The sequence below is a fragment of the Dreissena polymorpha genome, chromosome 3 (assembly GCF_020536995.1).
Source record: "Dreissena polymorpha isolate Duluth1 chromosome 3, UMN_Dpol_1.0, whole genome shotgun sequence".
Classification (NCBI taxonomy): Eukaryota; Metazoa; Mollusca; class Bivalvia; order Myida; family Dreissenidae; genus Dreissena; species Dreissena polymorpha.
The window spans coordinates 145,162,510-145,177,420 of NC_068357.1; the positions used below are offsets into that span (position 1 = coordinate 145,162,510).

The window sequence follows — 14,911 nt, forward strand, 5'->3', positions numbered from 1 at the left end:
TATTAATAGTATTACCACTATGTATGTATTTGTTACTTACTTTCGCTATTGAAAATATAATTGTCTCCCTTAACTGAGAAAATGTTTTACAATGAAAGAAAAAAAACTTTATTTACTACCTGTTCCAACAATTGTTGCGGAATCAAGTATGCAACCTTTCTTTGACAGAGCGTCGCTGAGCCAAATAACGTGTTCATTTTTCAGTAAAACAACATATTAAACAGCTAACAGAGTTTATTAAGAACATTTAAAATATATTAAATCAAAATACAAATTAATATAAGTAATTCTAATTTGTGAAATTTAGTGTCTTCTTGGGATTCGTTATTAATCGCTTTGACACAAGCCCATGTAATGGGTAAATTATCTTAGCGTGACGATATGTAAGAAACCGTGTCGAAATTTACAGCGAAAATCATATTAAATTTTGTTAATATTACATTTCTTTGCTAACCCATGTTACTTAACAATGACAAACATATATTGTTAATCCCAAATTACCAATGGTTTTGTCTTAATCATGTTTAATGTCTATACCATGCACAGTCATATTTTTATAAAACGTGTGTTTCACTTTTTAAGCCTAAATAGCTTTTCTCAATAAAAGCAGATGAACGTGCTTGTTTTACGTTAACATATTGCATACGTTTTTTTTAAATATTAATATCGTTTCACTGCCTTCATTAACGTGCTGTTTAAAACGTAGTCATATAACACACAATATAATTCTTATAGCTAAATATAATATAAGACAATTGGTAAACAGTATTTCAGAAAATATTATAAACAACGTTTTGCAGATACTACTAATCCTCTCAATTATTTTTTAAACCAATACTATGTGAGTAAACAGACTATGTCTGGTATTAAATAAATGCATCACTATTTACAAATAAAATATTATGTTATAACTAATTCAGATATCCTTGAACTTAATGTATTGTAAACATGCAACATCGATTACATGTGAATATAATTAATATAACATGTGATTTGTTAAATGATATACCGACACTACGAATGTTTTGCCTGACGAAGCACGTAAGTATACAACGTTCAGCTTTGATAATGATGATTTGATAACTTACACAATTTTAAAGTTAATGATAAACAATAGCTGGCAATAGTCATCATTTCGTGCTATATTGGATTTAGCTTGCTACAGTTATTTAGCTAGTTATCTCGCTTACACAATGCCTCGACTAATTGCACACAAAATGGTATGAAATGAAAACTCGTATTCAATACGTAACATATATGACACATGAGTGTTTTATTTGCTCTGTGTTTGGAGAGATAGGTAAACGTGTTCATCCGGACAATCTGATTGATAAGCACATTTGGCGTAAGGCGATGAGCAGATGTTATCGCCAACTATAAACACGTTCTTCAACGGATCCATGTGGGCATTTCCAGGTGCTTGAAGGTATCCATTGTACATGTGGTTGGAAGCTGACTGTAACTTTCCGATTTCGCCGATACAGCTATAGTCGTTCGAGTGGAGGTCGATCGAACTATCAACAGTATCTGCGCATCTGTAATAAGATTACAATAAATTGTATTGCGTTAATAATACATTCACATATTTTCAGATTTGATTTTTCGGCGGAGATGTATACGTCAGCTTTTCACCTGAGTCTGACCTTGGTAAGCGACCAATCAATTTGAATATAAAATTTCCCGCCGGTAAGCCTGAAACTCTTCGCAATAGAAAACGTCTACAAGCAGATTTCACATTAACATAAATATGTTATTCCATCAACTTTATATTTTTTGGGAAGTATAGGGTATGAAAAGGGATACTACAGTTCGTTTTGCACAGAGTATGTGCCCCTTTATGAATGTCAGCGCCAGGGCATTTGTACTTAAAGGCTGTGTTCTCATATTTGGTAATAACAATGATATTGCATTATGTGCACTCATAAATTTCAGATCATATAAGTATTGTTGTCCAGTAACCTGATATACGCTTTGTCAAAAATATTTGAAATTGTGTTCGAAATTGACGGTTAAACGAGAAAATGTTTAAAGCTTTAAACAAGCCGTCGTTCCAGCTGTGGACTTGTTAACTCACTTAAATGCATTGCATTCCAACCCGCAAGGTATCAATGTAAGTTTGCGGTCAGTAACAGAGATCGTTATATAAACGCTAGCGCGTAAACTATGTGCACTTGAAGTTTATTTTGATCAGAAAGATAATAAATAAAGATATTCTGCGATATTATTATGGTATGTCAATCTTAGATTGTTACTGTGTTTTCAACAATTGCATGATAAGGACCAATTTTAATTAATTTTATTAGAAATATTTATCCATTTAGACGAATTTATTAAGCATGAGCACGATGATTCACGATACTGTTAATAATGGAATCAAATAAGATTCGAGTGTTTCCGGCTGACCTATATGCTTTCATTTATTTTCATGCTTCTTGGGTTTTTCTATTCTGTAAATGTAGATATTTGAGTAATACTATCTAATAAAGCGAAATAAGCCATGAAATCTCATGGCGCAACACCCCGAAATTGATTTGCCTGTGATGCAGCCAAGAACAGCGCATAAAAAAGGCATTCGCTATATTTGATCTTATAGATATAACTTTTGATCGTTCATAAACACGGACTACAATCAACGCCGTATATAATTTTTTAAAGATATTTCTTGTTAAATTTATTATACAATTTACGTGTGTTAATGTTCATCAATTATTGAAAACTTAAACGTACGTATAAGGAGCTGTTCTCTTTGTCATTTGTTTGCCTGAAAAAAAAAACAAAAACAAACTGTTATTAAACACATAGATTCGCAGAAATTTTGCAAATTATTAACATATCATAATTTATATTTGACGTTCGAAATGAGAGAGCTTTAACCCATTATTAATGATAACTGTTGACTACAATTTCTACGAGTTGTAAAACGGTTTACTGGTGTGTACCTTCAAAACTTGGTATCCGGACATTGTTGTCTACGGACAAAAGTGCCTATGCTAATTTTGGCACAGGCGGACATTTGTTGCTACATTTTTGACAACCCGGACAGTGGGTCTCCCAATTTATTTTGACACCCCGGACAAATAGCTTCAACGTTTTTTTGACAGTCCGAACATGGGTTCCTATATTATTTATTCACTTCTAATAATGTAGAAACCAATGTCCGGGTTTCAATTTAATGTAGAAACCAATGTCAGGGCTGTCAATATAATGTAGGAACCAATTTCCGGGCTGTCAAAATAAAGAATGAACGATTGTCCGGATTATAATATAACGTATGTTACCCAATGTTCGCCATTTGTAAAAAAACAACAACATAGGAACCATTGTCCGTAGTAACTCACCTCAAAGGTTCGGAATGTGTATACCTACTTAGTAAACAACTTTTTAAAATACGCTACCTTTGCATTTCCACAGAGCAATGCTGGCGGCGAGAATCAAACTTGCGACAAGAATGACGGAAACTGATGTAATCACTGCTGTATAATTAGATGTAGGTTCTGGAATTAAATAATAGGTTTAGTGTGATAGAACTACGTTAATGCCCCCAAAAAAATGAAGATAGTGAAAGTGGAATAAACGGTTTAAAGAGACAAATGTCTTTAAAACTTCCGTCGATGAGGTTTACAGATCTTTAAAGACGTTTTATCCAATTCAAAGAGAAAGAAAATAAATGTTATTTCTTAAAAAGCCTTAAAAACATTTTCTTCCAAATGTAACGTATTTTATCCTGCGTCTGTTGCAAACATATACCTAATAAAGCAGGGTCGAATAATCTAGTTGATCTACGGCAACTGTAAGTACGTATTCCTACGTGCCGATTAACATGTACTTAATATTTTACCTTTTACAAAATGTACATGAGACGTTCCTGAGGGAATTTTTTTGTCAAAACAAAATGACAGTTCAAGTAATAAATGTGTAATAAATTCAAGCAAACATATGGCCATGAAGTAATCAATTTCTGGCTTTAAATTTATTTACTCATAACCATTAATATACGGCGTTTCTTTATATAAATAGAAAGGTAACACTCCCCTAATACACACTTATTATCGGTCGTCTGAAATTGATTTTCTTTTTCAATGAAATATCATTAAATCAAACAAACTAACACTTTATTTGAATGAAATACAATACTTATTCGCAGGCGCAACTGTTAATATTAACACTTTTCTAGTTTATATAAAATAATTCATTGTGAAAAGTGACATTTAACTGTTCATCCGTTTTCACAGACACTCGTTTCAGTCAACGACCTTGAACTTGAACAAAAATTGAGTTTTTTTTTATGTTGCCTTTTTTCAATTTGCAACAATAAACATATCTTATTCTTGATTCGTGTTGTGTTTATCCTAATATATTCAATAGTAAAGTATTAAAAGGAACAGTTTAATGTGGAACTATTTGTACTCGACACAATCGGTAGTTATTCGGTCGTCAGGAATGTTGTGTACCTGTTGGAGTCCCGACTTGAATAATTATTTTGTTATGTAAATTATTAGTTTGTCTTTGATAAAATGTGTTTAAGGCATAATTTAAAATGACGCAGGATGAATCGAATACATGGTTGGTGCCGAGATGGAGAAAGTCTATCTGGTTCGGCCCGAAAAAGAAAATAGGGCGAGCTTAAGCCTCACCGGATAAACTTCCTCCATCTCGGCACCAACCATGTATTCTCTATATTAACAGTTGCTTTGATAAGTATGGCTGTTTGCACAAGTTCCATGCTTTTCATGTCCACATGTTCATTTATCAATAATTTATATACTCAAATTCTTAGGAAATTTTGCTGTCTACCAGTTCTATAGTGTTTGTAGAAAAATGCTTACAGGTTATGTTCATATTAATGTATGTTTCCTCAAAGTGTTGAAGCAATGTGTTGCCCAAACGTTTTATTTAATTATAGGTCAATGGCACTGACCATAATGTAAAATATTGTATTGACCATAGTATCGAGAATTCTCTATAAAGACAAAATGCCTGTGATTAACTGTTCTTTTAAGGGAATCGAGCATACACACAATATTTAAAGAAAACTGATCCTGCTCTATTTATTTAACTATACATGTAAAATATATTTTAAGCATAATTCTTCATTTCATCTTTGCGTATTTGTTAAATATTGGTTGGTGTCTATCTTAGCTGCACGTGCTTTTTTACGTAACTTTACCCATCTATATCAACATTTACCCCATTCAAGACAAACGCATTGGAATAAAAAACACTAACAACTGGTTTATGTTTTGAATAGTAATTAAAACAATTAAAGCGATGAACATTTACCGTTCAAGGATGAAGCAACAGACTATTAATAAGCAAATAAGTAAATTTTAATTAATTTATTTACCATGCTTGTAACTTAATTAGTTGAATGTATCGACATCTCAGGCGTAAATTAGCTTCTCGCACATAATAGTCTCTAAGCATAACAAAATGAAAATATGATATATATTACTTACCACTTACGCATTCCCCTCCTACATCTGAGTAGCCTTCTTTACATTCACATGAAAATATACCGGGAATGTTCTTGCAGACACTATTAACCTTAGTGCAATCTCCGTTGTCCTTGCATTCGTCGATATCAGCATCGCACGCGAATCCCGTCCATCCTTGTTTGCAGGTGCAATGGCCAAGTACTGGGTTACACCATTGGTTGACTTTGTGTTGGATACTGTGTTCTGTATTACATTGGCATCTTAATGAGCAACCAATTCCGTAGGTGTCATTGAAACATTCTGCAAAGACAAAGATATTTACAAGTAAAATTTTGAGTGCCTCTTTCGTCGCTATTTTGAATAGCTTTTGTCGTGGTTTTAGCATTCAATGGCACATTTATATTATCATATAGTATTTTCTTAACGTATATTTTATACTACATGTTATCCGTAATAAACAATACGTAAATAACATCCAATTGATTTTTCATCGACATAAAAACACAACAACAAATACTTAAGTTTACAAAAGCTGCTTCGCGAAAAAATGTATACAATAACACGATCAAACTGCGAATTTAATTTAATGAAATATCAAAAGGAAAACAGTATGTGAATATAAAAGATAATGAGAAAATGCTTAATGAAATAAACTGGTGTTTGTCTTATAAGCGATAAATGTTTAAATCCATAAGCCCCTTATAATAGAAAAGGGCATGTAAACTTTGATCGAATGTTTGTAATAGGTACCAGCCACTGGACATGTTACTTGATATTGGGTATAATCAACACGTTATATAATCACCTGGGTGGATGCACTTGTCATTGGCATTGTGAAAAATCAAACCGTCTCGACACAGACATTTATACGAGCCCAGTGTGTTGTAGCAGACCATATCTCTTGAACAATTATGTGTGCCAGTCGAGCATTCGTCCACGTCGTTTGCGCACAATGGACCATGAAATCCAACGTGACATTCACATTCTCCCGTATCCGGGAAGCAGACGTGTGTCCCAGGCACTTTACATTGGCACGCATGTTGACAATCGGGGCCATAAAACCCTTGTTCACACGGCTGCACTGCAATTTGAAATAAAGATTCACTGTACAGATTTTCAAATTGTACCAAATTAGCTCGTATCACACGAGAAGCGAAGTATAAGGCATGTGGTCATCGTTGGTGATATCATACGAAAGGTGAAGTATCTTTGGGTACTCTTAAATAAACTGGATAATTTAGCCATCGTCTTAGTGTGGGGTATATTTAATTACAAATGTCCATCAGTTGGATGTTCTGTCAGATGTTTTTTCCATAGGCCATTTATTTCCGAACAAAATCTTAAGAACGCTTTGATATTCCATATTCCAAATTCTTAAGCTGGGTACTGGCCATTGGTTTTGAAGTCAACAGGTTAGAATACAATGTAGAAGAGGGCGTAATAGGTGATTTATGTCTGCACGATATGTATAGAGCGATCTACCCTTAGATTATCCAAATTGATACACAGGTTACATGGATTAAAAGGAAGACAACTATCGATTTTGTGCTCAACAGGTCAAGGTCACAAATGCATGTTATTCGACAAACATCTGCACAACATCTATAGAACCAAACGAAGTACTATCACCCAAAATGTTATTTTGTTTATGGTTTAGATTAATGGAAGAACTTTGTAGGTAAGTGTTCAAGGTAACAGAGGTAAATTACATTAAACTACGCTTGTTGACTTGGACTGCAAGAAAGGAAAACTTAAATACATTTTAAAATAAAACTCCTTTCCACAAACTCTCCGGGGTTTAAAGATATACTATCATCCAAATTGGTATGATGTTTGATTAGGAGGAAAGAAAAGTTATATTAAGTTTGACTTCAACAGGTCAAAGCCCAAGGTCACATGGGTTTGTAAATGAAAACGTACTCAGTAGACCATGTTTTCTGCAGAAAAGCTAGATTGACCATGGATTATCCAAATAAACGTGAAAACTGCTTTTACAATATAAAGACAATACTGTAACGTCGAATCATATAAAATAGTTTTTGGTAAGTCATATAAAAGGAATGATAAAATCAACGATTTTCGTATATAAAAAATACAGGTCAAGATAAAAGACACATACAATTATAATATATAAAAAATCTCGTTCATATTCCTTATGATTATATTGTGAAAACAGACGTTCGTGCCCCACAGATAAGAAGGTATTAATTGGACACCATTTTAGCAGGACATCTTGCTATTAGCCATATAAATTCATAGGATAACTTAAATTTAATGTTTTATTTAACCCATACCGTTTTGACCTGATTCCGAATGGGTCAAAATAAAAAACATGACTATGACCACTGTTGTCATCTAATAATTATACCAGGCACATTTGTGTCAGAAACGTATCAACCTGGTGCTTTAATAAATATGTTCATTTCCGCCCCAAAAAAATTTACCTAAACAATACGCCGAATTCGGGACGCCGCTTTGAAGATAGTACTCCAACTCAAAGCCACATCTTCGAATACGTAAATCGTATTCAATGCTGCAGTCTTCCATGTCATCATAGACGCACGCCTTTACATCAGTGTAATCGAAGTGTAATGACGAGAGATTAGGATGTACGTCTGCAATGCAATCATCATTTATTTCATTGTACACGTATATTTAAACAGCAGTATAAATGTATGAGCTTTAAAATAAATACATGTACACTTCAGATGCAAACTATGAATTCTAATACGTTTATTACTATGTCTTTACGCGCAAATATTTACCTTTCAAGTAAATTGGATAGAAGGTTCCACAAATTCCATATGATAAATTGCTTGATGTATCGGCCAATGTGTACAGTCTCCCATTTTTCGTAGCCCGATACCACCCTACATTCAGTTGGAAATCGTTGAGGAAATCGTCAGCTGCGGTGTTGTTGACAAGCCTCTCCGATATATTACCGAGTGATGGGTTATCGTTTAACCGACACGAACGAACTGAATTCATAATCAATAACATACACGACAATGGCGGATGACATCATGATCAGATTTCAAATGCCGCTTCATTATAAATATTTAAGGAATACAATAACGCTATAAACCTTATAAAAATAATGCGATCCCCGCAAATTACACGAGGAAAAATAATATGTTTTCGAACGGGTATATAATAATGAATATCATAGGAAAGAAAGGTTTCCGAATATGAAAGCTTGTAATGAAATTGTTTCATAAAATAAACTGATAGTTGCCTTAAAATGAACGGTGATTATATTTATAAGCCCCAGGTAATTAAAGTGGGAATATCGACTTTGATCCAAGATAAGGAATAGGTACAAGCAACTGAACGTGTAACTTGATATTGAATATAATCAATTATTATGTAATCACCTGGATAGATGCACTTGCCACGTGCATTGTCAAAAGTCATACCATCTCGACATAGACATTTATACGAGCCCAGTGTGTTGTAGCAGACCATATCTCTTGAACAATTATGTGTGCCAGTCGAGCATTCGTCCACGTCGTTTTCGCAATATGGACCATGGAATCCAACGTTACACTCACATTCTCCCGTATCCGGGAAGCAAAGATGTGTCCCAGGCGCTTTACACTGGCATGCGTGTTGACAATCGGGGCCATAAAACCCTTGTTCACATTGCTGCACTGCAAATTTTAAATAAAGATTCCCTGTAACGATTTATAATTGTTCAAAATTAGTCATGTTTATTTGTTGTTTTTTTCGTATCACATGAGAGGCAAAATATAGGGCATGTGGTTTGGGTTAGTCTGTGTCGTACTTCATCATGTTCTAACATCATAGAAAGTCGTAAGCTGGTCACTAGTCATTGATTTTAAGATCAACAGGTGAAAGGTCAATATTAAAGGGGCGTTTAATTGAATATCTACGTCTGCACGATGTAAAGAGAACGCTCTACAATCAGATCATCCAAATAGATCTTCTGGTTACAAAGATGAAATTAAGACATGTATTGACTTAGAAGTCAACAGGTAAATGTTACAGGTGCATACTAATTGAAAATTATTTCTTCACAATACCTACGGAACCCTTCGACTTACGATCATCCAAAATGTTATTTCGTTCACTGGTTGGATGAATGGAAGACATTTGTAGGTAAGTGTTAAATCTAACAAAGGTGTGTAAGATGTTTTCATTTATATAAACGATAACCACAAAGCGTTTGACCGATGGTCATCTAAATTGGTATGCTTGATAACTGGGAATGCAGGAAAGGAAGACTGTAAGACCTTTTAACACAACGCTCCATTCCGCAAAGTATCTTCGGAAATTGTTGACACAATATCAGACAAATTGGTATGATTTTTATTAAGGAGAGAAGGTAAACCTCTACTAAGTTTCAACGGATACAAGTTCAAGTTCGCAGAGGCTTATTAATGAACAGTTTTCTCAAAAGACCATTTTTTGCATAACAGTTACAGAATGTCTTGACCTCAAATATCTAAATAAGCATGTTGATTCTTCTTGAGAAGAGGAAGAAACCTGTTTTTCGGTCAACCAGTCAATGGTTAAGATCAAAGGTTCTTGTAACATGAAAACTGTTTTCACAATATAACGAAAAATTATGTTACTTTAAATACTAAAAAATAGTGTTGTGGTAAGACTTATTTTAATGATAACATTAACAATTTTCTGATAATGGGATAAAAGAACAAGATATCGGCCATATACAATTATTATAACTTAAATCTCGTTCATATTCCTTATATATATGTTTTTAACGTAGACATTCATACCAGGCACATGCAGTTTATATTATTTGGAACCCACGTTGGAAGGACCACTTATTATGAACTCAATTTTTCATTAGGATTACTAAAATTGAACATTGATGTAAAACCGGTTTAACCTCATTGTGAATTGATCAAAATGTTACACATGACTGAGATCAATCTGATCAAGAAATATTATTTCAGACACATTTTTATTAGGTTTTCATCCATTTGGTGCTATGATAAAATATCTACAATTTCCGCCACAAATAATTTACCTAAACAATACGCCGAATACGGAACAGAGCTTTGAAGATAGTACTCTACGTCCAGGCCACATCTTCGAATACGTAAATTGTATTCCACGCTGCAGTCTTCTGGGTCATCATAGACACATGCCTTTACGTCAGTGTAATCGAAGTGTATTGACGAGAGATTCGGGTGTAAGTCTTCAATGGAAACATCATTTATTTTATTTTAATCGAATATATAAAAAGCCATGTAAAATACAAGCGTTATCACAATTACGTGTACATTTAAGATGCAAACGATTTTATTTGTATTTTGATATGTTTATTTGTTTGTCTATACACGAACATATTTACCTTTCAAGTAAATTGGATAAAAGGTTCCACAATTTCCATATGATATATTGTTTGAGGTATCGGCCAATGTGTACAGTCTCCCATTTTTCGTAGCCCGATACCACCCTACATTCAGTTGGAAATCGTTGAGAAAATCTTCAGGTGCGATGTTGTTTACAAGCCTCTCCGATATATTACCGAGTGATGGGTTATCGTTTAACCGACATGCACGAACTGAAATCATACAGCAAGATTATCGGATGGCATGGGGATCACGTTTTCTATCAAGGCTTGAAGTTTGGTTGATTGCTTATCATTTTAACCAACATGCACGAACTGAAATGGCAATGAATAACGTACAGAAAAATTGGCGGTTGACATCAAAACGGGACTTGGTGGATTGCTTATATTTTAACCAACATGCATGGTCATCAGTTCGCGATCATAATGTATAACGTATCGGACATACAGTACATGCTAAAAGGATATGTGTTTATTTTTATCACGATTCAAGTCCATAGTTCTTTAACGATTGGCTACGAATTTTATAAGTATGGACCGTGCATTATTCGAAACACGCCTTCTTTTTCTCTTTATGTTTTATAATAAAATTTACGTAAATTATAGCGAAACTTTGTGTTAAATATTTTCACTTAAATGTCTGTGTAGCCCTAGCAATCATGATTATGAAATTGTGTTTGGTTTGTTTACAGGTAGTGAAATCATTGATGTGTGCAAGTCAGTTCAAAATCAAACATAGTCAGCCCGACAAAAGGGGTTTTCACGGGTCATTTAACTGGATGTGTTCACATCGGCATATTTTATCTAAACCAAATACAGAATTGGAACAATAACAATTAGCAATTTCAATATTTTATTGCTTTGGAGTTGCAATTTAGGGCCAGCGATCTATACAATAATAAAACTAATTTTAAAAAGTTGTTATCTGTTATCTTTCCCATATCATTAGTGGCATCAAAAAGGTAATTAAAATATTTGGCATGCTCTTTGGTATGTATATTCATTTCTGGCTGCTTATCTGTCAATAAATAATAGATAATAGAAATAATGTCTTATATAATTGCTATTTTGTTAAATGGTATATTAAGCCCCCCAAAATAAAATGCTTTGTTCCCGAAAACCAGAGTGAGCACAATGTGTATAGCACGCAATCATGAACGTGACACATGCCATATGTTTTGTTATATTGTGAAATATTGATATTTTAATGCGTTTTATAACGGTCTTGAGTTGTTTACTGAACCATTCTGTGTATCGATGCGCTGAAAATCTAATTTGCTTAGAGTTTATCTTAATTTGGAAAAATAAACGTGATGTCATACCTATATGGCAAGCGGTTCGACTCACAATCCCAAGAAACTAGGTTCTTACCAGAACTTATGATCCCAAATGAAATATTGTGCTCTCATTTAAACTAAGGATATCCGAGAGAATGACGCGAAAAGCTGTCGAGAATCTTGGTTCTTGTGAAAACCTTTGATATCAAACGAGAACTTTGGTTCTCGCAAATTGTTTTGGCTTTATTATCTGATAATTTAAGTTCTAGATTTGAAAACCTAGGTTTTCATGAAAATGTGTGTTTTTATAAATATTCGTTCAATGTCTGACTGAAAACCGGGGTTCTGAAATGATAACTTAGGTTCTCATGAGAACCTAAGTGCTATGTGTCTATCGTCTATCTCATTGTCGCCCTCTGGATTTTAATGTGTAACCACGATGGCCCTAACGGTATTCCGTAGACAATGTATACAATTTGTATTATGTGTACTAAGTACTTAGTGAGACTTTTTCAGTTTGTTTTCACTAGTTTCGATGTGAATTTCGCAAACACAGACTGTGTAGGCATCAAATATCATACATTATACAATAAAGGAGCAACTGGATTTTAAGAAAACCTTGTTTTTATTAGGTGGGCGAATAATTGGTACAGTTCCAAGCATTTTCTAGGTAAATATAGGATTGTTTTTAAAGTGACAGTTCTCGGTTACATCTGAAAGATTTTCATAAAAAAGAAATACTAGAATTGATGTCAGTTGTTAAACATTATTTCTGCCAAGTTTCAGTAAAATCGATCTCATAAAACACTTGTAAGGCGGTAAAAAGCTACATTTCCGGGCCAAAATGGGTCGCTAACCAGTATAGAACGCAACCTCAGAATGCAATGTGCAATTTCAACTGATAAGCCTTGTGTCATTATTCCGGAAATAACACTTGATTCGGCAACATAAAAAGCTATAAAAAGTTCACTAGGGGTTAGTCACTTGAAACAAAAAGGATATTGTGTTATAATTGATCAATATTGAAAACTACAGTTCTCGCATAAGAGACTAAGTTTACACCGTCCGACGCGTAATTCTGGGAACCTAGGTTCTCATTAAAACTATGGTTCCCAAATGAAAACCACGGATTTAGTATTAAAGATGAGAACTTAAGTTCTCGTCATGAGAACAATGGTTTTCACAGATTATTTAACGTCTGTCGAAACCTTGGTTTTCAAGTAAGAACCTAGGCTATCGCTGTTTGATGCACATTTTATAATAACTTGGGTTCTGGTGAAAACCTATGATATCGAATAAAAACTTGGGTTCTGGAAGCCATGTGCAATCTTCAAGCGAGAGCCTATGTTCTCAGAATGAGAACCTAGGTTCTCATTCTGAGAACCTAGGTTCTCAGTAAAAACCTAGTTTCTTGGGATTATGCTTCGAACCTCTTGCCATAATGTACATATGTATGTACATATTTATACTTGTAAATTATAAACATATATATTAATATAAAATGATATTGTTAATTATAGTATTTGAAAAAAGTTTCGTTAACTTATATATTATAAAGAAACACTTACCAACAGAAGACGCCACTAAAAGAACCCAGTATGTCTGCAGTCTTAAATCCATAATACTTCGTAAAGCATATACACACAAGCAATTTGTGGACGAATAAAATTACACTTAACCGTAATATGATTATTCAAAACTTCCTTTTTGTAAACATAAATTACACATTTAGCTTTAAAGGTATTTAATCTACCTGCCGGATCGTCATGAAGCGTTTGAATCGGTAATCGAAGAAAACACTGCAAGCAACCTGATACCTTACATGCGTCAACGCATGCAACGGAAACAAATATTTTCAGCTACAACTGACCCATACCTTAAATAGCCCATTTAAAATCGGGAAAAAATTGAAACATGGTAACGCAATATGGAGATTTATGAACAAATTTGAAGGTGCCATTGGCCGGGATATAGGTCAGATTTAGGTATATGTGACAAGTAAACAATACGGTTGTCAACAAAGCTTACTTAATTCAATAGAGGAAAAATCACCAAACATACATTGATTGCTTGTTCAAATGGTTTAATATATTTTCGACGCTATATAACAATATAGGCATTTTTATTATTGGAATACATCCAAAACAGTTTGGCATTAATGCAATAGCTAGTGCGACGTTCGTATTTTTGTTAACTACCCAGGCAAATCAAGGCAAACATTCAGCTGTTACAATAATTTAAATTGCGATCTTTGTATGCATGATACAATTACATTGAATAAAAATTCAATACGATACAAGACCAGAGAATTGCAGATCCGTCAAACATGACGATGCAGATATTTGATTGGTTTGAAATGAACCAATAGCAAGAAAACTTCCTTGTCCTGAACGCATTGAATGTCAACTGTTCAAATAAGTATATTACATGAATAGCGGTCGAACCTTAAAACCATTCATACGAGTTTCAAAAGAATTAAATTGCGCTGAATCAATAAAGCAACGGCTCGATTCTTTACGGTTGTTATATCTCATTTAAAATATCTCCATTTGTTCCACGTACCATTAAAGCGGCATGCGTTTGTCTTTTTTTCAGTTGTGAAAAAAACTGTGGTAACATATTCGTCGGCTATCATGTATGGTTCTTTTTCTATAGATATCTATATTAATGCTGTATAAACAGTTAATAAACTGTTTACGATATTAACCACAACTACGGTATCGAATCTTTGACAGTACTATCGATATCTCTAAAATGATTAAGCACATTGATCTCAAAGCCCCACCACAATCGTTATTGGGAAGAGATTACCTTATTTCTAGGTATATCTACAAGGTTTCTTTTTCTGTGAAAGTCAT

The 14,911-nt window shown here is 33.8% G+C and overlaps 1 protein-coding gene across 2 annotated transcripts; it reads right to left on the reverse strand.

Annotated features, from left to right (window-relative positions):
• Positions 1-216: 216 nt before the first annotated feature.
• LOC127871831 (fibrillin-2-like) lies at positions 217-13,899 on the reverse strand. Of its 2 annotated transcripts, XM_052415063.1 has the most exons (11): positions 13,622-13,894; positions 10,777-10,989; positions 10,450-10,620; positions 8,810-9,085; positions 8,201-8,413; positions 7,880-8,050; positions 6,241-6,516; positions 5,457-5,735; positions 3,396-3,494; positions 2,728-2,761; positions 217-1,535 (listed from the first exon to the last, which is right to left on the reverse strand). In XM_052415063.1, exons 1-11 carry the CDS (start codon positions 13,671-13,673, stop codon positions 1,274-1,276), a joined length of 2,046 nt encoding a protein of 681 aa, XP_052271023.1. In that variant the 5' UTR covers positions 13,674-13,894; the 3' UTR covers positions 217-1,273. The 2 variants fall into 2 exon arrangements, with proteins under 2 accessions (XP_052271023.1, XP_052271024.1); XM_052415064.1 differs by lacking the exons at positions 7,880-8,050; positions 8,201-8,413; positions 8,810-9,085 and having other exon boundaries at positions 13,622-13,899.
• Positions 13,900-14,911: the final 1,012 nt, after the last annotated feature.